Source organism: Mus caroli, chromosome 5 (genome assembly GCF_900094665.2).
Source record: "Mus caroli chromosome 5, CAROLI_EIJ_v1.1, whole genome shotgun sequence".
In the NCBI taxonomy this organism is placed as follows: Eukaryota; Metazoa; Chordata; class Mammalia; order Rodentia; family Muridae; genus Mus; species Mus caroli.
In genome coordinates, this window is record NC_034574.1 from 18,137,161 (window position 1) to 18,163,873 (window position 26,713).

Sequence of the window (26,713 nt, forward strand, 5' to 3'; positions counted from 1 at the left end):
TTATTCACTTCTAGCAGACATATATCTATCTGAGAGAAGAAGGAAAATGAGGGAGACAGGCAGACAGATAGATAGATACACACACAGATGGATGAACAGACAGACAGACAGACAGACAGACACAAAGAGACTTACCACTGTAAGGACCTGGGGATGTAGTCAAAAGGATACAAATAATGTCTTAACTTCTCTACTGAAGATTGCTTTGCGTAGCCAGCAACAGTGAGTCAACAGACGGAAGCATGTTGGACAGCAAGAGTGTTTGCAAAGAACTGATAGAGTTTGCCATCACACATTAGCTGCCCTTAAAAAGGGAAGTGGATGGAAAGATCTTGGACTTGATATGAATGACCCAGTATCAAACTTCCCATGTGCCATTTGTTGTTCAAGCAAATGGTCCTAAAAAACAAACTGGAGTAGCCATTCTAATATGGAATAAAACCAACTTTCAACCAAAAGTTTTCAAAAAGGATAAGGAAGGATACCTCATACTCATCAAAGGAAAAATTACCAAAAAGAACTCTCAATTCTGAACATTTATGCTCCAAATACAAGGGCACCCACATTCATGAAAGAAACTCTACTAAAGCTCAAAGCATACATTGCACCTCACACATTAATAGTGGGAGACTTCAACACCCCACCTTCATCTATGGACAGATCATGGAAACAGAAACTAAACAGAGACACATTGAAACTAACAAAAGTCATGGACCAAATGGATTTAACAGATATCTATAGAACATTTTATCCTAAAACAAAAGNATATACCTTCTTCTCAGCACCTCATGGTCCCTTCTCCAAAACTGACCGTATAATCAGTCACAAAACAGGCCTCAACAGATACAGGAAGTCTGAAATAATCCCATGCATACTATCAGAGCACCTCTTACTAAAGCTGGTCTTCTGTAGCAACAAAAACAAAAGAAAGCCCACATACACATGAAAGCTGAATAACACCCTACCCAATGATAATTTGGTAAAGGAAGAAATAAAGAAATTAAGCACTTTTTCAAATTTAATGAAAAAGAGGGTACAACATATCCAAACTTATGGGACACAATGAAAGCAGTGCTAAGAGGAAAACTCAGCTCTGAGTGCCTCCAAAAAGAAACTGGAGAGAGCTTACACTAGCAGCTTAACAGCACACCTGAAAGCTCGAGAACGAAAAGAAGCAAATACACCCAAAAGGAGTAGATGGCAGGAAATTATCAAACTCAGATCTGAAATCAACCAAGTAGAAACAAAAAGAACTATACAAAGAATAAATCAAACCAGGAGCTGGTTCATTGAGAAAATCAGCAAGATAGCTAAACCCTTAGCCAGACTAATGAGAGGGCACAGAGACAGTACCCAAATTAACAAAATCAGAAGTGAAAAGGGAGGTTTAACAACATAAACTGAGGAAATTAAAAAAAAAATCATCAGATCCTACTACAAAAGCCTATATTCAACAACACTAGTAAGTCTGGATGAAATGGACAATTTTCTAGACAGATACCAAAAACCAAAGTTAAAATGGGGTCAGATAAACCATCAAAACAGTCCCATAACCCCTAAAGAAATAGAAGCAATCACTAAAAGTTTCCTAACCAATAAAAGCCCAGGACCAGATCGGTTTAGTGAAGAATTCTATCAGACTTTCAAAGAAGACCTAATACCAATACTCTTCAAATTATTCCACAAAATAGGAACAGAAGGAACACTGCCCAATTCACTGTATGAAGCCACAGTTACACTGCATATTCTCCCTTGGAGATTGAATGGTTTCTGTCTAATCAGCAACTTGTCACAATTTTCTTTAATAGAGGACTTCATAAGAGATTTTTCTTTCTACTTCCATCATGTTTAATGTTCCAAATAGATTTTAAAAACTGGTTGAGTGAATATTACTTTTAGCTTCAGAAGATATCATCTATATTTAAGAGGTATTTAACTATTATAAATTATTTTGATAACTTTAAAAGTGCCAATACTGAGTTGTATATTTTAAAATAAATCTTATTAGTTTAATAAAAAAAGAAAATTTTTAAAAAGGAGCAACTACAAAAGGCCAAATTTTGGTGCCAAGGACATACTGAGACTTAATTTATAGAATTTGAATAAATACATTGAAGAAGATGGAAACCAGATAGTGGAGATAACTCAGCAAGCTGTCTGGACTCTGAATTACAGTAGACCCAGCCTCCAACTCCTTCTGAACCACTCTACCTGTCTTTATTATGACTCCCAGCCTCTGCTGACAATAGCATCCTTCCATAGCACCATTCACTCCATGGAATTACTTATTTATGACTGTTAGACATCACTGGGGTCTGGCTGTACAGGGGGGACCAAGATAGCAAGTCCAATTGCCAAATAAGAAACAAATCCTTGTAGAAGTATAAACAGAGTGAAACCTTAGGGCCAAAGGTAGGCTCACAGACCTCCACCACATCAATCAATCCACATGTACATGATCCATTCAGCAGGCCCTGCCTGGCCCAGCATGCAGAGAGGACAGCTTAATCCCGACAAAAAAATCGTATAGAACATACCTAAGGGATTCCTGTATCAGAGCTCTAGTGCTGGAAACTATGTTCATCTCCACTGATGTTTTCAAGTCACAGGATGCCCCTGTAGCTTTGGAAAGATAGAGATAGATACCTTTTCATTTGATGCCAGTAGGAGATACTTATAGCCTAATTTGTATCCTTACATACTCATTAAACATTTAGGATTTGCATTTACTTTCAGCCATTTAACCCACCTTATATCTTTACTATCACAACTCTCATTATGATTTTATATAGCAGTTAGCACTGTAGTCTCTGGAGCCAGATAACCTAGGTTCAAAGCCTGGCTCTTCAATTTACCATCCATATGTACTTGGGCACTTAGCTATTTAGACTTCAGCTTACTGATTCTCACTAGCAGGAATGAGAATTGAGCCTGCCTAGCTCCTTGATATGAGCTGGCACATGGTAACAACTACTCATTAAGTGTTATCTAATTTACTCACATTTTCTGTGTTCTGTATCTGTAAATGGATTTCTCCCTGCTGCCCCACACACCGCTTTAGGCAGCATCTAGAGCTTGAGAGTCCATAGACAAGAAGAGCACCAACAAGAAAGTAAGCATAGGACCACCTATGATCCTGAACTGGTATGCCACATTCACTCATGAGTTCATTCATTCAGGTCAATTCAGTAAATACTAAACACCTACTATGTGCTATAGATGGTTCTAGAAAATGAGGAAAAAGTAGTGAACCAAATAAACAAAAGTCTTGTTTCACTGAGGTCTGTTGTCTAATGAGGGAGGCAGACAATAAAAACATTTCAGGGAGGCTTGGGAGATGGTTCAGTAGTTAAGAATACTGGCTGTTCTCCCAGAGGGTCCTGGTTCAATTCCCACAACTCACTTGACAGCTCACAATTTTTTGTCACTCCAGTTCTGGAGGATCTGATATTCTCACACAGACATACATGCAGGTAACACACCAAAGCACATAAAATAAAAATGAAATAAAATAAAATAAAATAAAGCCAGGCAGTGGTGGAACATGCCTATATTCCCAGCCCTTGGGAGGCAGAGGCAGGTGGATCTCTGAGTTCAAGGCTAGCCTGGTATATAGAGTAAATTCTAGGATAACCAGGGCTACACAGAACCCAGTTGTGGGGGTGGGGGAAATAGTTACGAGGCAAGAACATTTCATAGAATAAAAGGTTCTGTGCAAAGATTTTAAAGCAGGTGACATGCTAAACAGCAGCCAAGTAACTGCCCTGGGTATGTTCAGAGAAGATCTTTGAGGTGGCCTCCTTCATCTGATATGTCGAGAAACTGCTTGACAACATCAGATGGAAGGAATTCCAAGAAGAGGGAAGAGCAAGTGCAGCAACCAATGGCAGGTCAATCAACGATAGATAAAGAGGAGGAATGTCAAAGGGCAGCTTGACTGAAGATGGTGGTGTGTAGGAGGGAGAGGATTATGGAATGCAGCCAGGAGCTAGATGGAGCAAGATACTTTGATACCACATCTCAAAGGATAGCAAAGATAAATTAAAATTGTACTAATTCTAATATTTGGGTTCTGAAAATATATTTAGAAATAACCCCACAGTTCTATAATAGTAAGTAAACAAGCATTGCTCCCAATATTTCTCAGTGATGAAGATTTCTTTTCTGAGAGAATGTTCACTGTGCAGTTAATGAACACTCAGTGTGTAATCAGGCTCTGATCTCAGCTCTTCAAAGAGTTGGTTGTGTTTAAGGTTTGGGAATGTACTTCAGCTCTACCAGTCTCCTCCTCTCTGCAAGAAAGAACTTAGATAGTATCTTGGATCACTCTCAACCATCACTCTGATTTCTTGGTAGTCCATGTTTGTAGGATGCCAGGGCTAGACAGGACCATCTGGTCTACCCCAGAGCTGATCAAACCACACAGGAATCAATGTACACCTTTGGTTTCCTATAGCACCACCTTATTGCTAGTCAAATAAGTCCTTGTTGCAGTGAGGAGTCTGGGTTATTTTTTATGTTGGGAATCAAATCCAGGTTCTCATGGCTGCTAAGTAAGTGAGATACACTCTAGTCGCAAAATCTCTATAGTTATTCTCTAGTCACCAGAATTGACTGTATTTTACTATGCATTTTGTATCATTTAATCCTCATAATATTTATTTTCCAATTTAATACAAGAAACTGAACCTTACAACTAATAAATAATTTGGCAGAGGACACACAGAGAAAAATACCAAACTTAAACTTAGACTGACTACAAAGCCCAGGTAAGATTTTAGCGGTCACATTCTAAAACATGTATCACAGTGTTTGACATTGTTTGAAACTAAGCAAGTGATATTTTTTTGACACAGTGTCTCACTATGTCATGCTGGCTCACCTAGAATTCACTATATAGACCAGGTTAGCCTTGAAGTCACAGAAATTCACCTTCCCAAGTGCTGAGGTTAAAGGTATATACCACCATGCCTAGCTTTGTGAGTAATATTTTTTGATATACAAAATCTTACTATATAGCCCAGGTTAGTCTTAAGTTCATGGTCCTCCTGCTTCTACATAAGTAATTTTTGAACAAATGAATGCTTGCTCCTAACTTGCCTACAGTGTTTACCACACTGCTTTGGGGAAACTATGTAGTCTTACAAACTAGAAGTCTTGCCCACTCTAACAACATAATGTGGAATGGCTCTTAAAACCAATCCAAGAAATCAAGGCTTAACCTATATAAGGTCTTAAGTACTTAACCTACATAGCCCTTGTCTTTCTGTACTTAGTCACCTTTAAGTTCTTAGCTGAAGGAGGAGAGTTGATACATAGACTCCACAAAAGGAGTCTTTTCAATCTACATAAAAGTCTCTCATGCCACACCTTCCTTCCCCAAGGAACCAAATCTAGGGTGGGAAGGATATCTAGTTTGGCAAAGTTCCCACATATCCCAACCACATACACACCTCTATTGAAAACACCTCCACTTTAGTGCATATCAGTTTTACCTCTTTATTTAAATAAAGGCTGATCTCCTGGGCTCTCAATTGAGGAATAAGGCTCCATAGGGCTGATTCAGCCATAAGGATACCCAGAATCCTAAGCATGGCTCTTGAAATAATCACCATCTGCACTTTATAGATTGATTAGTTGTGCCCAAAACAGACTGGGATATTCTTATTTCATTGCTCCTTTGTCAGAACTCGATTTATAAGAATGGTGTTCAGTTCACACTCTGATTTTATTAAGGTGCAATCATTGTTGGAGCAGTGTTGCCCTGCAGGTGATGAAGAAAGTCTTCTATATCTAGTCTGCCTAATAGCATGCCCGAGTCACATGGGATCCTTGAGAAAATATCATGTGTCTAGAGAAACTTAGGAACTGAAATTCAAACACACACATGTGGCTAATGCCTATACCATTGGAAAGCACACATACACAGAAACACCCTTTCATGCATATAGTCCATTATCTTTTTTTTTTTAATTACTCTTTTAAACAGCCAAGAAGAAATTCTAACACACTTGTAGTTCCACCAGGTTGGTGAATTCTGAAAGCAGAAAAGGATTCTGACCTGGGAGTAGATGAAAGCCTTGAGGCAGGCAAGGGATCTTCCCTCCGGGAGCTCCCTGGCAAGTTCCTAGTAAGCTGTGGGACAGAGAGAGACTGTCAAGGAGAAAGAAATATCCCCTCAGAGAAAAGTCTAAATGTGTTTTTAGCCACCTGTCACCCCAGAGAGAGGACAGGGTTAAACTGGTGATACTGTGAAACAGGGACATTAACTAACCTCCGAGCCTGGTGAGATGTTTCAGGTGCATTTTAAGTGACAGAATTTCATTCCCAAAACCCAGAGGGTGGTTCATGTCACCTATATGGTAGACTCAATGCCCAGATTCTTGCATTTTACAAGCTAGTATTTTCATTAAAAACATGACTCCATAAAAGCAGACTTACACTGAATTTTTATTGTCAGTTAAATGTTATCAGAATTACAAAGTAACCCAAGATTTGGAGTGAGGTGGTGGCTGCAGATACAAGCCAACACAATGGCTCAGCATATAAAGGGACTTGCTACCAAACCTCACAACCTGACTTCCATCCCAAAGAGAGAAACAACTCCTGCAAGCTGTGCTCTGATCCTGACACACATGTGTCATGGCACAGGCACCGACAAACACACTCACACATAGTCAGACAGACAGACAGACAGATGAATGTAATTTTCGTCTTCTTTATTTAAAAAGATTTCATACACTATATTTTGATCGTGTTTTTTCCCTAAACTTTTTCTAGATTTACTTTATGTTTACGAGTATGTTGCCTGTGTACCACATGTATGCCTGATGCCTGCAGAGGTCAGAGAAGGTGTCAAACCCCCTGGAAGTGGAGTTTCAGATGTTTATGAGCCACCTTATGGGTGCTAAGAGTCAAACCCAGGTCCTCTGGAAGAGCAACAAGTGCTCTCGACCATTGTATTATCTACCCATAAATGTCAATGTTTAGCAGAAGCCTTTAAATACACAGGAAATAGGCTCCATTCTAAAAAATGTGAGCTAAGCAAATCCATCCCATATAAGAGAGGCATCAGCTAACAGGGTGGAAAGCAGCAGGCTAAGGTCAGAGAAGACAACAGAAATACATTACAGCAAAGCCAGTGTTCCTGGATTTTATTTCAAAGATGTACTCTGGAGGAATCTTGGCTCAATAAGAATGTGGGGGTTTTTTTGTTTTCTTTTGGTTTGGTTTGGTTTGGTTTTGGTTTTGGTTTTTTTTGTTTTGTTTTGTTTTGTTGTTTACTTTACCAACTATAAGAATAAAATGTAAGGTTTTTTTTTTTTTTTTTTTTTACCCAATGAAAATTCTCAGTTGAAAGCCATATAGAGAATAAGACTTCAGAGTTCTAAAGTAAATGCTTTTCAAATACAAGTTGAAAAAACTTGTCAGAGGACTGACTGTAAAGGAGTCTGTATCTTGTTTGAATTGCAAGTGTGGTGATCGCATTAGAGGCAATACCATGCCTTTTACTTTATTTTATTGGAGGGGTTGTTTTCTAACTTTGCTCTTAGATTCCTTACAGTAATTAGACCTCTGTAATCTCAGAGGATAAGCTGTGTGCTTCACTCATACCACACAAGTTGAAAAGCCTTAGTGTAAATATCTCGAACCCTCCCAAAATCTGACACTTTTGAGCATTGACTTGTGAAAAGTGGAAAATTCCAGACCTGACCTCAAGAGATGAGTCACAATCCAAACAGGCAAACTATAACTGTTGTGCCAAATTACCTCCAGTTATATGTACATAAAAAAAAAGAAATGAATTTTGTATTTAGAATTAGATTCTATGTCCCAAGAGATCTCATTATGTACATGGAAATGTTTCAAAATACAAAAATAGTAGTACCAGGGGGCTGGAGAAATGGCTCAGCAGTTAAGAGCACTGACTGCTCTTCCAGAGGTCTGTAGTTCAATTCCCAGCAACCACATGGTGATTCACAACCATCTGTAATGAGATCTGGTGCCCCCCCTTCTGGTGTGTCTGAAGACAGCTACAGTATACTCATATATATACATAATAATTCTTAATTTAAAAAAAATACTAGTCCCAAGTGTTTCTGATATGAATATTCAACCCAGTTACCGGTATGCATCATTGATTTAAATGCTCTTCTACTGAAATATGGGAAACATCGTGACAGGGAATCTTAGGTCCTAAGGTAAGAAGTCTACCACTGCCTCATTCCCAGAAGGGTGTGTCTATGCAGAACTTCTGTTTCCCACTCTATAAAATGAAGTGAGCAGTCTGTATAATTGATCACCAAGGTCTTGTCAAACTGTAGGTGGGTCTCTTTGATTCCAACTCTGAATTATAACACCTCCCTGTATTTCTTCCCTGAGGGACCACTCAACCGAAAATATGTTTCACAAGGACTTTATTTCATGTCTGTTCCTATCATGGCTCCCTTCCACGTATGAACACTGAAGACTGGGGGCAAGGCATTTGAAAGAAGAAAAAAAATCATTCAACAGCCAGCTTTCCACCTATTATCTACTACCACCTGGGAAGTGGAAAATTAAACCATAGAACCCGAACTCCCAGAGCATACAAATACAAAAAAATAAAAAATAAAATGCTCAGAGAGAGATTTAGGTAGTTTTTCTAAAGTTTCAAATACATGGAGTGGCTGTTCACTCAAGCAGATGACAAATCAACGGAAACACAACAACTGTCTTTTAAATGTCTTGGGTGCTATAACTGATGCCATTTAATAAATAGGATTTCAGCCTGTTAATTGATCCACAACAGTAAGGGTAGTTATCGTGTTTAGTGAATCATGTAAATAGCTAAAAGGTCTACCTCTCAAATAATAAAAAAAACTATTTGGTGAACTATGGAAAGACACACAAAAGCTATGCACCATTGTCTTTGTCTTAACTGGAATGTCTTTGGGTTCATAAATGTCCATCTTTGACCTTATCCAATTATAGAAATAAAAGATATCTTTTCCAGAGAGAATTCTCTGAGGTCGCTAGTCTGAGGAATCACTTTCCAGGCACAGAGGGGGATAGAAGAAGTTTATTCTGAGACCTGACCAGGTTTTCTTGTTATTATCTGACAGGTAGGGCTGTTTGCTATTCAAAGGATTCATTAAACACAATAATTACCCTTTCTGTTGTGGATCAATTAACAGCCTGAAATCCTATTTATTAAATGGTATCATTTATAGTACCCAAGACATTTAAAAGACATGTTTTTAGACTTTAGGCCATACCTAAAGCAGAACCTTCCTCAGTGTCCCTCAGTACATATTCAGCAGAAGCTGGATTCTAGTCAACTTGCTTTCCTACCTCAGGAGCATGTGGAAGACATTGCATCCATCCTTGCACCTCTCCTTGTGAATGAGACCAACAATGGCAGTGACCAATGTCTTTTTTCCCCCTTTAAAGTAATAGTGGGGATCAAATCCAGAACCTTCCATATGCTTTCTAAGCACTGAGCTACATCCCCAGTCCTCTCTGAGGTATAAAATATATTGCATATTATGCATGTGTGCTGATGTACTAAGCTCCTGGAGGTCTTCTTTTCCACACAGATCTTCCTGTTTGCAAATGGTTCATGGTTATTTCTTCTCTGCCTCTTCCGTGACTCTCATTAAACACTACCTCGGTGTACTTTCCAGCTGCCTCTTCCTATTAGTGCTAACATCAAAGAGAAAGGATATTTAATAATCCATGCAACAACCAACTTGATGTCCTATTATAATTCAAAAAGTAGGAAATAGGGTGTCTCACAGTCCTGGATAAGAATTACACTTTTTTTTTTATGAGATTCTCATGTTCCTTCTCTTTGCTACCATTAGATCACCGGAAGAGAGTCTCACCATTCCTGACAGCAGAGCACACAGGAGTGGACATAAGAAAGGACAGGGAGGGCTTCATCTATGATCCAGAACAGGCAGAGGAACTGCCCCCATCTGCCCTTCCAGCATTTATCCTGCCCTTTTCTCATCTCCCCGTGCTCCTTCCTTCTGCACCTCATCTTTCCTATGCTGTACCTTTACAGAGGGCTAACAGTGATTCTTTACTGTTCCCTCTAGATACCAACCAGCAGTTCTCTCCGATTAGTCTGCACAGACACACAGACACATACATAGACACACAAACACACACAAATACACATACATACACAGAGAGAGACACACAGACACATACATAAACACACACAGACACACACACACAGACACACATACATAGACACACAAACACACACAGATACACATACATACACAAAGAGAAAGAGACACACATACATAAACACACACAGACAGACACACACACACAGACACACATACATAGACACACAAACACACACAGATACACATACATACACAGAGAGAGAGACACACACACATACATAAACACACACAGACAGACAGACACACACAGAGAGAGACAGACAGACAGACAGACACACACACACACACACCTTGAAAGGTACTAAGTCACCACGAGGCTGAAGAGATCCCTCAGAGGTTAAGAGCAATTGCTGCTCTTGCAAAGGATCTAAGTTCAGTTTCTAACATCCATGGCAGATGCTAACTGTCCTCCACTCCAGTTCTTGTTGTGGTTAGCCTTGGGGCTAATTATATTTGATGTTAATTCCATTCTCCTGTGAGTGGCTGTGAACAAGGAATGAGTCAGCACTCAGGTGATTTCCTGTAAACCTGTTTCCCACCTTAATTTGTAAAATAAATGAGAGCTGATGATTGGGCAGATAAAAGGGAAGGTGGAGTGGAAGGTGAGGAGAAGGAAGAGGGGGAGAGGATGCAGAAGAGGAGGAAGAAGAAGAAAAGCAGAGCAGAAGCACATGGCCTGGAGAAACCACAAGTTCTAAGGGGTCTCATAAGCTGAGGAAGATGGTAGTGTAGCGGTAGATCTGCCCAATCTAGGTGCACAACATGTGTATTCATATGAATTGAGTCGTGTTTTCATTGCCGGGGCTTATTTGGGATGGAGAGTTACAGCAACAAGCTCTGGAGTGTCTGATGCCCTCTTCTGGCTCCACCAACATGAGGCACACATGTGGTGCATGCATTTATATACATATGTAGGAAAAACGTGTACACATAAAATAAAATAAATAAATAAATCTTTAAAATAATAAGGTCAGTCATTGCAGTGAAGTCACCGTAGGACACAGGCTGTCATCCAGGCATCAGCTTCTCCTCTAATGGTGGAGGCTGTTCTATCCTTCCCTCCATAGAAAACTAGCCTGTGCCTGCTGCTGTATCTTCTTTTCCTATTGTTATAATAATCGCATGTAAAAATACCCCAATTAAGTCAGTTTAAGGGAGAAAGGAATTATTTCAGGTGATTCCAGGTTAAGATCCATCATAGAGGGGAAGTCACATCAGCAGGAGTGTGAGAGCTGTTCACACTATGTCGATCAGAAACTGGCAGTAATCAATGCACGCATGCTTCTGCTCAGCTCCCTTCTTCATCTATTCAGTCCAGCATCCCAGTAAGAAAGCAGTGCCACCCACAGTGTCTGAGTCTTCACACCTCAGTCAATGAAATCTAGACAGTTTCCCAAGAGGCCCATCTCCCAAGGGATTCTGGGTTCTGTGACGTTCAGTTGATACCTGGGGAGGCCTCTGAACTAGCCTTGGGGATGGATTGCAACCCAGAACAGAATTCAAAAGTGACTACCATTGAACTCTACTAAAATACACCCTGTGCTCGATAATGATGCCCAGAGAGATGTCTTCACTGCATCTAGGGATCTCCAAAAGTGCCCCTGTGAGCCAAGGAGCTCACTGACAGTGCCCCCCCCCCAGAACATGTGGCTTCTTCATACCATCCACAAATCTCTTCTGCCAAAATATCAGCCTTCTGCAACTGATGTGGACTCAGGAAGTCAGTGCAGGATGAAAACTTCACAGCACAATGAAGGCTTTCTTCTAATGATTCCCTTTGAAATCGCCTATTTCCCGTCCCAACTGTAATTTGGACTAATTGCTTAATAATTCTGTTTAAATGTCACTATTTCTGCAAACATCAATTCATCAGACCTGCTCTTTTAGGTTGAAAAAAAATCCCTTTGCTTCTTCGAACATTCTGTCTCTTCTTCCCATTGACACCACTGCCTGAGCGACATTCTAATGGCACAAATAGAATCTCTTCAAAAGAGCGTTGAGCAGATCAAGGTGTCTCTGTGTTCTGCAGTCTGAAACAGTTCCTGTGATTGAAAAGATCTAAGGCTGTGGTTTTTAAAGCCAGCTTCCATGTCATATACATGGAGCTGTGATCAGAGCCATCCTAGCTCCTCCCACAGCAAGAGGCCTGCTGTACTTGACATAGTGAGAGGCTGCATGAGAAATCAGAGCTTGGACTCAGAAGCCCACGGTTGCCTAGCAGTTCCTTGACTGTGGAATTTAACTCCAGGTTATACTAAATATTAAAAGAAAACCTTATTAATCCCTGATCAAAGCAGTGGTCTTCTCAGGGTACCACAATATAGCCACAGACCCTGTACGGTGGAAGACTGTGCCTTGCTTAAAGCTAAGAAAGACAGCCATGTCTATTTCAGGGAGCAAGCTTACTTCCTGCAACACTGCTTGTGCCTCACCTGTTCTGACAAAGGGAAGGTATCAGGGCTACTCAACATATCCTAACATGTTCTCCACTACTAAACATGTCCTAACATGCTCCCCATTACTAACATGTCCTAACATGCTCCCCATTACTAACATGTCCTAACATGTTCTCCATTACTAACATGTCCTAACATGTTCCCTGTTACTAACATGTCCTAGCATGTTCTCCATTACTCTTCCCTTCCATAGTCCACCATCTGAAAGTTTATAGTTACTTTTCATTTAGTGTGAAGGATGGTTCTCGTGCCCAACTTTAGAAGATCAAGTCTCCTCATCTGAATGCTCATATACCAAAAGTGAGCCAGCACTTGAACTCTGTGCCTTCTGTCACATTGAAAAGGTTAAAGGACCGGCCTAGATCTCTGTCTAAAACTTCCTCAGACCAGGGCTATTGAGAATAGCAATAAAAGAATCAAGAAGAGAACCAAGAGTCAATGGAAAACCAGGGGGTTGAGAGTCTATAAACCCAGAGTCATTGAAGAAGGACTGGCATACCCTAGAATACAGGGAACAGACAACTCTTCCCTTGGAGATCCATGCTATGACCGTCTGTGGGGGGATGGGGAGGCCTAGCTCCTTAGGCATGTACATGGATGACTGCACCACTGGGAGGTAGAGAGAGTGGCACTCGTTTAGAAAGTAAAGAACTAATTGTATGCCATTACTGCCTAGCTAGCACTTGTTCTGTGAGTTATGGGAGTCTATATCTGGATCCCCAGATAGATGGAAAATGACAAACCAAAGAACAATTCCACTAAGTTCAGCTTGGTGGACCAGTTTGTTTGACTTTGGGTTACCTACAAAGCAGGTCCTCAAAACCCACCAATTTTCCCTCCCCACCCCACCCCACCCCCGGCCCCCAGTGTATCCTTGAGAGAAGGCTCTCTAGAGTGAGGGCCTGGTGATTCCTCCCTTTCTCCCATGAGGGAATGTTAGTGGACCCAGTCTTTTATGAGGGTAATCCCGGCTGCTCTGATTTCAACAGAGCAATACCATGTTCAGAGGACAAAATTCCACATTGTGACCACAGAGGGTGGTCAATGGGGGCACATGCCATCAAGGTCATCCGGGACCATTTTTTGCTTGAAAGTTTCCTTTAGATTAAGATGTCACCTCCCTCTCAGAGTCCCATTTTTTCTCTTTGAACCACAAAGTCCTGCCAAGTGAGGTCAATGCTGGCCAGATGGCTCTGGGAAAGAGTACAGAAGAAGCCTGCCCTCCTGTAAGACTGGACCAGCCTGAGGTACTCACTGCCGTGCCGGTCTCTTCACTGCACCTTTTGGCAGTTGTCTAAGAGACACAGGACTCAAGCAAACGAAACTACACAGAATGTGGTCTCATCTCTGTAGAGCACAGAGCCCAAGGATACTGATAGAGTTTGAGTTGCTGGGGGTCAACCAAGCTTTGGGCTAATTGATCTATGTGTAAACAATTGACTTATATTCTTTATCATTCTTCAAATCCCATTCTGGATTGCTTTAGGGATAATCTAGAGTTTGAAACGAAGTCCTCGAAAGACTCTAACAGGACACAGCTATTTCTCAACCCCCATGCCTTTCTTACTTTGTCCGCTCCTGAGTTAGTTTTCTTACAGAACAACTAAAATTCTCCAAGTCTTTGGATTTCAGTGATTTTTTTTTCCTCTAGTCTCAGCTGTGTTCCTTAGGGAAGACAAAGACACCACTAACATTGATGTCATTGTTTTGAACACTTGGAGAATGTTGGGTACTGACTAGGACTGCCCTGAGTGCTTTCTCTGTGCCGCTCAGTAGCATCCTCACCACGTGCTCATGAGGTAAGTGCTACTGTGAGACCCATTTGCAGATAAGAAAACAAAGGTACAAAAAGACAAGATAATTGTCCATCGGGGTCAAATAGCTAGCAAGTTGCAGGGTCAAGGAATGAGCCCAGCCAGCCTGGTTCTCGGGACTGAGCCTTCGCTGGCTACAAAGCTCTCAAACGGGTGTCCCTGCACAGCGTGAATGGAATTCTGCCTTTAGTCTCTGAGGCAGTAGCGCTGAGCTGTTTAGTGATTTACTTTACCTTTAACTATTCTGTTTTTCCCTCCCACACTCTCAGATGATGGAAATGCTTAAAGCAAACTAAGGTAGTATGAGACCTCACCATGTAAGTGTGAGCATGACTGCTTGTGGGTACAGCTCTATTGTGTGTGCTTCGGGCCGTCCACTCCCGCATGTTTGCTCTGCTGTTCTCTGGTTCCCGCTTCCAGCGCTTGGCACTTGGGCCGCATGAACTGTCTTTTTAAGTCATAGATTCTGTCTTTGTTCCTGACTTAATACCTGTGCTTTACCTACACACAAAGTCCGGCACAGGGTAAGAACCAGAGAACACACAACTGTCTGCCTGGTATCTTCTCAGCGACCTGGGAGTTCTGGAGAATGCAATGAGTTATTATTTCCAGGCAATAAGCTCGGGGGTTGTCAGCTTTCAGAATGCCAGGCACTTGCTGACGCCAAACTGCAACTGACCACTCCAAGGTGGAGAACTACAAAGGCTGTTCTACTCAGGCCAAGACCTTCACCCAGTACCAGACACGTTCGGTGTTCTCTGGGGCTGGGGCTCTTAAATGGACTCCTGTCCTGTCATTCTCCATAGGTCTTGATCACACCAGGTAACAGGAGCTATGGACAGGGATGAGAGGGGTTTTTTTTGTTGTTGTTTATTTACTTTCTCCTCTCTGTGCATACGTATATGATGGACAAACATACATATGTGGAGAATAAAACCGTATGAAAGAGAAAGAACAACGAGCTTTAAGCTAGATATGAGCTGAAGCAGGCACACACACACACACACTATTCCTTTTGGTGTTCCTTGATTCTATACAAATCATATTTTCACTCTGAGGCTATTTAATATAGGGCAAATTGAATTTCCAGAATAAGAAATTTGATGGGAGGAGATATGTGTGCCTGACAAGAGTGTATCTGGGACATTTAAAATACAGTTTGGGAGTTGGAGATACAGTCCTGTGATAAAGAGCTTCCTGGCATGAATAAGCCCAAGCTCAATTTCCAGGACCAAATAAAATAAAGTTTAATCCTGTCTTATCATCTGTTCCCCACCACACACCTGCACACCCACATGCGTGCACACACCTGACTACAGTCTGAGGCTTGAAACTTCCTCATGTTCTCAATTTCGCTGAAGTGCTAGTGTGTGTTGAAGTTATTGAGTTGTAGCTTCTGAATAATAAAAATTTTTAAATGAAGATGTTCTCATAACAGCTGACCAAACACTGCCCAGTGTTTGGAACTCAAAATATGCAGTGTTGAGACCCCAGACCACAATTTAGACATGCAGAAAGCCAAAAGTTATTAGTGATGCATCTTTTGTTTCAAACCTCTTAATTTATAGACAATGACTGAGACCTTACAATAGACAGTAGCCTCAAGAGGAAACAGATTTAAATAATCACATCCCCATCTTTCCCCAAAGCATCCTATCGAGAGTGGCGGGCATCAGAGCTCCCTTCTCTTGGGACAGACTTCCTATACAGAGTTCCAGCACAACTTTGTAGAAATGAAAGTGAGTGAGTCTGCATCCCCAGAAAGGACTCCAGCTTTGCCATAAGCTGGAGAAAGGTAATACGGCTCCCTACACCATGGATTCCTCCTGTAAATTCAGAACAGCTGACTGCAAGAAGTCCTTGGGCCAAGTTTGCTCATTAATTGCTTAATTAACATTAACTTGCTCATTGGGCTTGTTTAGAGTCTGCCTCCACCTGCATTTTCCACAGGAAGTTATCAGAAAGTCAGGCTGTGTAAAAATATCAGGACTGCCAGGGGGCGGGGAGGAAACAAACTAGTTTCAGTTAGTAACAGAAGAACAGCAAGGCCCAAGAAGGAAAAGTACAAGTAAAAAGGAGGCGCAGAACTTGCTTTACCTGGTCCTTCAAACTCACATTGACACTCACGTTTCAAGTTGAAGCATCTGATTTCTGCAGTACGGAAACATTTCAGGAAATGCCCAGATAGGCTGGCGTCCGTTTCCCGGGAGGCTTGCTCATTAGCTGAGCGCTGGAACCCGGCAGGTGAAGGTGAAGGTCACCGTCTCTCTTTTCCAGGATGTTTTATTTTTTTTAAGATTTATTTATTTATTTATTTGATTTATGTATGTAAGTACACACATCTTCAGACACACCAGAGGAGGGCGTCAGATCCCACTGCAGATGGTTGTGAGCCACCCTGTGGTTGCTGGGAACTGAACTCAGGACCTCTGGAAGAGCAGTGAGACATCTCTATGATCGATGAGACATCGCTCCAGCTCCCCTGCAGTGTATTCTTAAAGAGACCAGAAACCCTGCAACAGAAAATAATCTCAAAGCCAAACGGGCAATCATAGAAACACACATGTCAGTATCCACCTCAATTCTGCCTTCGTGTGCACACAATTCTGAAATCCAGATGGTCCTTCTCACGGGCTGTCTTTTTCCATAGCAAATACATGGCACCTTTGGGCAAACTTTTGTAGAGGACAAAGAATCATTACTGAACTTAACATTCTGACCCATTTGAGTTTTTTATTTAATTTATTTATTTTTATGTTATGTGCATTTGGTGTTTTGACTACCTGTCCGTGTGAGGGTGTCAGATCCCCTGGAACTAGAGTCACAGACAGTTGTGAGCTGCCATGTGGTTGCTGAGAATTGGAAAAGTAGGCAGTGCTCTTGACCACTGAGCATCTCTGCAGCCCCCATGTTGAGCTTTAAATGTAATTTTTTTTTCCAAAATAGTCTGCAAGAACCTTCCATGAGTCACACAGTGACTGGGACTGGGAGGAGCAGACCAGACATGGACTTTCACGGAGTTAATTTGGTGTGTACATCTTAGGTTCAGAGGCCACTGGGTAAATGCAGCAAAACAAAAAACTGTGAGCCAGGAAAGCATTGCCACGATGGATTTCAGCTCCACAGTTTTAGCCAAGCAGAGCCACAGGAGCAATCCATCCATCAGGGAAGTGTGCAGTGACTTTTAAAGCTGCCCTGTCCCTGAAGATTGACAGACACACCCTGTTACGTGGAGAGGACAGCGACTAGAACTTGTAGAAATGATCTACCAGTCTTAGCCACAATCAATGTCCTAGCGTTACTAGTTCTCCACATAGGGCAGCTGTGACACTGTCCGAAAAAGGAAAATGGCCCCTTCAGGAAGCCTTGCAAGGCCATTCGTCCCATTGAAGATGCTGAGATCCTCAGTGAGGAAGGACATCGACTCCTTGCTTAGTCCTTCTTTAACCAGAGAGCTCCCTGAACAAATCAATCAAGCCAGCTATGAGTTAGGCAGAGATGGCTTCTCCCCCACCACACACCCATCCCTCACCCCCACACCCACCGCCCCTGCCCTGCCACCCCCAAGGCTTGTTCCAAATCCGTCCTAAGCAGACGAGGACTAAGAAAATCGCTGTCCTAGTGCGACCTCAAGTGGAGAAACTGAGAACTGCAGGTGAAGAAAGGCGAGTTAAAAAAAAAAAAAAAAGGAATGGGGGGGGGGAGGGAGAGAAGGAGGAAAGATGAGCTCCTGTGAGAACCACTGGCTCAGCCTGAAATTCTTCCTAGATGGAAGAAAGGGGCACTGCGGCTGAGACCCCTGAAATGTCAGCCAGATGAAAGGGCTTGGTGAGTTTTCACCATGTGAATATGCAGCCTCGTTTCAGAAATGGATCCTCTAAAGTTAATCCATGCCACAGGGAAATCTGCCCAATTTAGCATTTACAGTTACTCCAGAAAAATTCCAGAACCTATGGAAGGCTCTAGATTCGTCCAGTTCTTCCCCCCACCCCCCACCCTGTCTTTTTAGGGGAGGCCTGAAAACAAACTGAGCCTTCAAGAGTCAAAAGAGGGCAGCCCGTAGAACGTGGGTGTCAGCATGCTAGAGAGTCCTGAGGTCGCCTGGTGCCTGGGCGCCAATACAGCGCCCACTCTTGCCCTTCCACACTGACAGGCGCTGGTCCTGGGGACTTCCCCGGAAGTGTAAGTAGGTTGTTCCTGACTGACAGAAAACTTAATTGTTTTAATTGTTTTCCAAATGCAGTCTCCAGAAGAGTGACACTCTCATCTGGAAGCTTGTCTGAAATGTAAATTATTGAGCTTCGGATCTAGGAATTAAACACACTAGCAGTAGGTCCCAAATGCTGGCCATTTGAGACAGCTGGCCATTTGAGACAGCTGGCCATTTGACAGTTGAGGCCTCTGATTTTGAGATCCACTACCACACAATGATTTGCAAATGTCCAAGGCAGAAGATTGCAACGTTCTGTTTATTTCAAAAGTGGTTTCTGGCTCCACCCCTACAGACACGAAGCAGCTCAGCAGAGAGCAGCGGGAAAATTGTAAGTTTCTGACAAGAATGGAAACCCACAAGCTTCCATTTAGCAAACTTTACTCTGGAGAAAAGGAGCTTTCTCCTCCTCGGTGTTTAGCCTTCTCTCTGAGGTTGGAAATGAGCATTATTTTAACTTCTTACCAGGCCTGAAGGAATCTGTTAAGTATCCAGTGAAAAATTAACCCTAGCAACCCCTGTAGGGGAAATCACAGTGACATGTGTCGCTGAGGTAAAATTTTAATAATAATAATATATCGTTTTTTAAAAGATGTGCACTGCTGGGCAAGCAGCCAGACAGGATACTGGTGCCTGGGATTTCCGGACAGATCCCAGCTCCCAGAGAGTCTGCCTCCCCTGAGAGATACTGAGAAACTTCATAGGCTGGAAGTCTGGCCCCATGTGTGGCAGAACCCTTGCATCTGGCAGGAACCCGGAGGGATGGCACCTCCGCTTTGAAGTCGCCTTTTATCAGTGATTGTTAGCTGAGACTTTGCAGGGTTAATCCTTTTGAAGGATTCTCAGAGCCTTTGCAATACTTAGTCCAGATACACGCTTGGCAAACCAGGAAGTCTAGCTTACCGGGAAGAATTGCTTATGCATCCGTCAAGACAACTCTCAGATCAGATAAGAAGTTTTGCTGTGTGGAAATTGACTTGCTAAAGGAGCGTCTAGGAAGCTATCAGTGTTCAGTCCTTCAGAGGCTGCTCCCCTGTTGCTGAGAAGGCTAAATCCATCCTGCAGTAGCTCTTTCTTTCAATTGTCCTGCATAACCCAGAACACAGACACCCACATGTGGCTGCCTTTTCTTCTTCTTCTCCCACATCTACAGGCACTTTCCAGAAGGGCCCAAAAGTAGAGTAATTGTAACACCACTGGGAAAAAAATTCGTTTTTAGACTTTGAAGTTCTGGGCTGAGATGTGGCTCAGTTGTTAGAGAGCTTGGCTAGCATGCATGAAGCCCTGGGTACCATCCCTAGCACATGATAATCCCAGTATGGAGGCACACACCTTTAATCCCAGAGTTGGGGAGGAGAGGCCAGCCTCTACTCCTCAGCTGACCAGCAATGAAAAGCTCACCCACCACCACCTCTGGTCTTTCTTCTTCTCTCCTCTGTGTCCACTTCCTTCCCTCTCTGTTCTCCCTGTTTCCCTTGTCTGCTTTCCCCACTTCCTTCCCTCCCCCTTTCCTTGCTTCTGTGACTTTCTCTGGCTTTTTTCCCTTCCATCAAGGTCCCTGTAGTCCTGGGAAATGAGCAGTCTCATACACCCAGCTGGAAACCTCCCCTCATCCACCCCTTACTGAGTGCTGAGATCACTGCGTTCAGCCAGCACTTCTTTTTTTTTCTTTTATTGGTTATTTTATTTGTTTCATATGTTGTCCCCTTCCCGGTTTCCCCTCTACAAGCCCCTATCCCGCCCATCATCCCCCCCACATCTATGAGGGTGCTCCCCCCTCCATCCATCCACCCACCCACTCCCACCTCACCACCCTAGCATCCCCCTATGTATCAGGCCTCCACAGATCAAGGGCCTCACCTCACATTGTTGCCAGATAAGGCAATCCTCTCTACATCTGCAGCTGGAGCCATGGGTCCCTCCATGTGTCCTCTTTGGTTAGTGGTTTAGTCCCTGGGAGCTCTGGGGGGGGGGGGGTCTGGTTGGTTGATTCTGTTGTTCTTCCTATGGGGTGGCAATCCCCTTCAGCTCCTTCAGTCCTTCCCCTAACTCTTCCCTTGGGGTTCCCATGTTCAGTTTGATGTTTGACTATGAGTATCCACCTCTGTATTGGTCAGGCTCTGGCAAAGCCTGGGAGGGGGGGCCACTCTACCAGGCTCCTGTCAGTAAACACTTCTTGGCATCAGCCATAGTGTCTGGGTTTGGTGACTGCAGATGGGATGGATCCCTAGGTGGGGCAGTCTCTGGATGGCCTTTCCTTCAGTCTCTGCTCCACTCAGAATCTGTATTTTCTTTAGACAGGAACAATTCTGGGTTAAATTTTTTGAGATAAGTGGGTGGCCCTATCCCTCAACCAGGGACTGTGCCTATCCACTGGATATGTTCTCTACAGGTTCTATCTCCCCTGTGTTGAATATTTGGTTAATGTCATTCCTGTTCGGTCCTGGGAGACTTTTGCTTCCCTGGCATCTTGTACTTTCTAGTGTCTACCCCTGGTTCCCCACCCCCACGGATACACATCTCCATTCAACTTCCTGACCCTCTGACCCTCACCCCTCCTCCCACACCTGATCCTGCCCCTCCCCCCACTTTTATCTTCTCTCTCCTCTTACCCTCCAAGATTCCTCCCTCCCTCTACTTCCTGTAAGTATTTTGTTCCCCTTCTAAACAGGAGTGAAGCATCCACACTTTGGTCTTCTTCTTCTTCTTGAGTTTCATATGGTCTGTGAGTTTTATTGTGGGTATTCCATTCAAGCTTTTGGGCTAATATCCATTTATCAGTGAGTACATACCATGTGTGTTCTTTTGTGACACCTCACTCAGGATGATATTTTCTAGTTCCATCCATTTACCTGCAAATTCCATGAAGTAATTGTTTTTAATATCTGCGTAGTACTCCATTGTGTAAATGTACCACATTTTCTGTATCCTCAGTTGAGGGATATCTGGGTTGTTTCCAACTTCTACTTATTATAAATAAGGCTGCTATAAACATAGTGGAACATTTGTCTTTGTTATATGTTGGAGCATCTTTGGGTATATGCCCAGAAGTGGTATAGCTGGGTCCTCAGGTAGAACTATTTCCAATTTTCTGAGGAACCACCAGACTGGTTTCCAGAATGGTTGTACCAGCTTGCAATCCCACCAGCAATGGAGTAGTATTCCTCTTTCTCCACATCTGCTGTCACCTAAGGTTTGATCTTAGCCATTCTGGCTGATTCGAGGTAGAATCTCAAGGTTGTTTTGATTTGCATTTCTCTGATGACTAAGATGTTGAACATTTCTTTAGGTGCTTCTTAGCCATTCGAGATTCCTTGATTGAGAATTCTCTATTTAGCTCTGTACCCTATGTTTTAATGGGGTTATTTAGTTCTCAGGAATCTAAGTTCTTGAACTCTTGGTATATATCAGATATTATTAGCCCTCTATTGGATGTAAAGTCGGTAAAGATCTTTTCCCAATTTGTAGGTGCTGTTTTGTTCTATTGGCAGTATCTTTTGCCTTACAGAAGCTTTTCAGTTTTATGAGATCCCATTTGCCAATAGTTGATCTTAAAGCATAAGCCACTGGTGTTCTGTTCAGGAAGTTTTCCCCTGTGCCCAAATATTTGGCGCTCTTCCCCACTTTCTTTTCTACTAGTTTCAGTGTATCTGGTTTTATATGTGTAGGTCCTTGATCCCTTGGAGTTGAACTTTGTACAAGGAGATAAGAATAGATCAATTTGCATTCTTCTACATGATAACTGCCAGTTGAGCCAGCACCATTAGTTGAATATGCTGTCTTTTTCCACTGGATAGTTTTGACTTCTTTTTCAAAGATCAGATGTCCATAGGTGTATGTGTTTATTTCTGGGTCTTCAATTCTATTCCATTGATCTACCTGTCTGTTTCTGTACCGATACCATGCTGTTTTTATCACAAATTCTCTGTAGTACAACTTGTGGACAGGGATGGTGCGTGCTGAGTAGTTTTCTCATGGAAGTAGAACTCCCATGAGAAGTTCTCTTATTATTGAGAATAGTTTTCCCTATCCTGGGTTTTTTTGTAATTTCGGAAGAATTGTTCTTTCTATCTCTGTGAAGAATTGAATTGGAATTTTTATGGGGATTTCATTGAATCTGTAGATTGCTTTTGGAAAGATGGTCATTTTCACTATATTAATCCTGCCAATCCATGAGCATGGGAGAGCTTTCCATCTTCTGAGATCTTCTTCAATTTCTTTCTTCAGAGACTTGAAGTTCTTGTTATACAGACCTTTCACTTGCTTGGTTAGAGTCACACCAAGATATTTTATATTATTTGTGGCTATTGTTGAAGGGTGTCATTTCCCTAATTTCTTTCTCAGCCCATTTATCCTTTGAGTAAAGGAAGGTTACTCATTTGTTTGAGTTAATTTCGAATCTTTGCTGAAGTTGTTTATCTGGTGGAATTTTGGGGGTCACTTAAATATACTATCATATCATCTGCAAATAGTGATATCTTGACTTCTTCCTTTCCAATTTGTATCCCTTTGACCTCCTTTTGGTGTCTAATTACTCTGGCTAGAACTTTGAATACTATATTGAAGAAATAGGGAGAGAGTGGACAGCCTTGTCTATTCCCTGATTTTAGTGGGATTGCTTCAAGTTTCTCTCCATTTAGTTTGATGGGGGCTACTGGTTTGCTATATTTTGTTTTTATTATGTTTAGATATGGCCCTTGAATTCCTGATTGTTCCAAGATTTTTAATATGAAGGGATGCTGAATTTTGTCAAATGCTTTTTCAGCATCTAATGACATGATTATGTGGGGTTATTTCTTTGAGTTTGTTTATGTAGTGAATTATGTTAATGGATTTCCGTATATTGAACTATCCCTGCATCCCTGGGGTGAAGCCTACTTGATTGTGGTGAATGATACTTTAGATATGTTCTTGGATTCTGTTTGCGAGAATTGTTTGAATATTCTTACATTGATATTCATAGGGGAAATTGGTCTGAAGCTCTCTCTGTCGGGTCTTTGTGTGGTTTAGGTATCAGCATAACAGTGGCTTCATAGAATGAATTAGGTAGTGTTCCTTCTGTTTCTATTTTCTGGAATAGTTTGAAAGGTATTGATATTAAGTCTTTTTTGAAGGTCTGATAGAATTCAGCACTAAAACCATCTGGTCCTGAGTTTATTTGTTTGTTTGTTTGTTTGGGGGGTGTTTTGTTTGTTTTGGTTTAGTTTTTAGTGTTTTTATGGTTTTTGTGGGGGGTTTTTTGGATTGGGAGACTTTTAGTGACTGCTTTTATTTTTTTAGGGGTTATGGGACTGTTTAGATGGTTTATCTGATCCTGATTTGACTTTGGTACCTGGTATCTGTCTAGAAAATAATCCATTTCATCTAGATTTTCCAGTTTTGTTGAGTATAGGCATTTGTAGTAGGATCTGATAATTTTTTGAATGTCTTCAGTTCCTGTTATTATGTCTCACTTTTCATTTCTGATTTTGTTAATTAGGATACTGTCTCTGTGTCCTCTGGTCAGTCTGGCTAAGGGTTTATCTATCTTATTGATTTTCTTAAAGAACCAGCTCCTGGTTTTATTGATTCTTTGTACAGTTCTCTTTGTTTCTACTTGGTTGATTTCAGCCCTGAGATTGATTATTTCCTGCCATCTACTCCTCTTGGGTGTGTTTGCTTCTTTTTGTTCTAGAGCTTTCAGGTGTGCTGTTAAGCTGCTAGTGTAAGCTCTCTCCAGTTTCTCTTTGGAGGCACTCAGAGCTATGAGTTTTCCTCTTAGCACTGCTTTCATTGCATCCTTTAAGTTTGGGTATGTTGTGCCTTCATTTTCATTAAATTCTAAAAAGACTTTAATTTCTTTCTTAATTTCTTCCCTGACCAAGTTATAATGGAGTAGAGAATTGTTCAGCTTCCATGTATATGTGGGCTTTCTTTTGTTTTTGTTGCTATTGAAGACCAGCCTCAGTCTGTGGTGATCTGATAAGATACATGGGATTATTTCAATCTTCTTGTATTGGTTGGGGCTTGTTTTGTGTCCAATTACATGGTCAATTTTGGATAAGGTCGCATGATGTACTGAGAAGAAGGTATATTCTTTTGTTTTAGGGTAAAATGGTGTGTGTGTGTGTGTGTTAAATCCATTTGGCTTCATAAGTTCTGTTAGTTTTGCTGTGTCTCTGTTTATTTTCTGTTTCCATGATCTGTCCACTGGTGATAGTAGGGTGTTGAAGTCTCCCACTATTATTGTGTGAGGCTCAATGTGTGCTTTGAGGTTTAGTAATGTTTCTTTTTCAAATGTGGGTGACCTTCCATTTGGGGCATAGATGTTCAGAATTGAGAGGTCATCTTGGTAGATTAGTGTCCTTCCATATTTTTTTGATAACTTTCAGATGATAGTCAGTTTTTTTCTATATCAGAATGGCTACTCCAGATTGTTTCTTGAGACCATTTGCTTGGAAAGGTTTTTTTTGTTGTTGTTGTTGTTGTTGTTGTTTTTTCCCAGCCTTTTACTCTGAGGGAGTATTTGTTTTTGTTGCTGAGATGTGTTACCTGTATGCAGCAAAATGCTGGGTCCTGTTTACATATCCAGCCTGTTAGTGGGAAATTGAACCCACTGAGGTTAAGAAAGATTAAGGACCAATGACTGTTGCTTCCTGTTATTTTGTTGTTGTTGTTAGAGGTGGAATTATGTTTGTGTGGCTATCTTCTTTTGGGGTTGTCTTAAAAAGTTTAATTTCTTGCTTTTTCTTGGGAATAATTTCCCTCCTTGTGGTGGAGTTTTCCATCTGTTATCCTTTGTAGGGCTGAATTTATGGAGAGATGGTGTTTAAATTGGGGGTTGTCATGAAATATCTTGGTTTCTCTATCTAGGGTAATTGATAGTTTTGCTGGGTATAGTAGCCTGGGATGGCATTTGTGTTCTCTTCGGGTCTGTATGATATCTGCCCAAGATCTCCTGGCCTTTAGGGTGTCTGTTGAGAAATCTAGTGTAACTCTGATAGGTCTGCTTTTATGTTAGTTGACCTTTTTCCCTTACCAATTTTAGTATTCCATGTTTTTTCAGTGCATTTTGGTATTTTGATTATTATGTGACAAGAGGAATTTCTTTTCTGGTCCCATCTATTTGGCATTCTGTAGGCTTCTTGTTTGTTTATGGTCATCTCTTTCTTTAGGTTAGGGAAGTTTTCTTTTATAATTTGTTAAAGATATTTATTGGCCCTTTGAGTTGGTAATTTTCATTCTCTTCTATACCTATTTTTCTAAGGTTTGATCTTTCATTGTGTCCCGGATTTCCTGGATGTTTTTGGGTTAGGAGCTTTTTTATTTTTTATTTTTTGACTGTTGTGTTGATGTTTTCTATTGTATCTTCTAAATCAGAGATTCTGTCTTCTATCTCTTGTATTTTGTTGGTGATGCTTGCATCTATGACTCCTGATCTCTTTCCTACATTTTCCATGCCCAGGGTTGTCTCCTTTTGAGATTTCTTTATTGTTTCTATTTCCATCTAAACCATCCTGGATGGTTTTGCCCACTTCCTTCACATATTTGGTTTTGTTTTCCTGTATTTCTTTAAGGCATTTATGTGTTTCCTCTTTAGGGTCTTCAATCTGCTTACCTGTGTTCTCCTGTATTTCTTTAAGGGAGTTATTTATGACCTTCTTAAAGTCCTCTATCATCATCAGGAGATGGGATTTAGATCCAAATCTTGTTTTTCAGGTGTGTTGGGATAACCAGGGCTTGCTGTGGTGGGAGAACTGGGTTCTGATGATGCCAAATAGCATTGTTTTCTGTTGCTTATGTTCTTTTTTTTAATTAGATATTTTCTTTATATACATTTCAAATGCTATCCCGAAAGTTCCCTATACCCTCCCTCCGCCCTGCTCCCCAACCCACCCACTCCTGCTTCTTGGCCCTGGCATTCCCCTGTATTGGGGCATATAAAGTTTACAATACCAAGGGGCCTCTCTTCCCAGTGATGGCCAACTAGGCCATCTTCTGCTACATATGCAGCTAGAGATATGAGCTCTGGGGGTACTGGTTAGTTCATATTGTTGTTCCACCTATAGGGTT

General features: G+C 41.6%; 1 protein-coding gene across 3 annotated transcripts in view; it reads left to right on the forward strand.

Annotated features, from left to right (window-relative positions):
• Lhfpl3 (LHFPL tetraspan subfamily member 3) overlaps nt 1–26,713 on the forward strand; it is a 529,915-nt gene that overhangs the window by 460,743 nt on the left and 42,459 nt on the right. Inside the window, exon 3 of one of the 3 annotated variants that reach the window (XM_021162985.2) lies at nt 14,721–14,768. The exons of 1 other annotated variant lie outside the window; for it this stretch is intronic. In XM_021162985.2, the coding sequence (XP_021018644.1) occupies nt 14,721–14,737 (17 nt within the window). In that variant the 3' untranslated portion in view covers nt 14,738–14,768. The remainder of the gene's footprint in view (nt 1–14,720; nt 14,769–26,713) is intronic. One more of the 3 variants, XM_029476925.1, reaches the window with a different exon arrangement.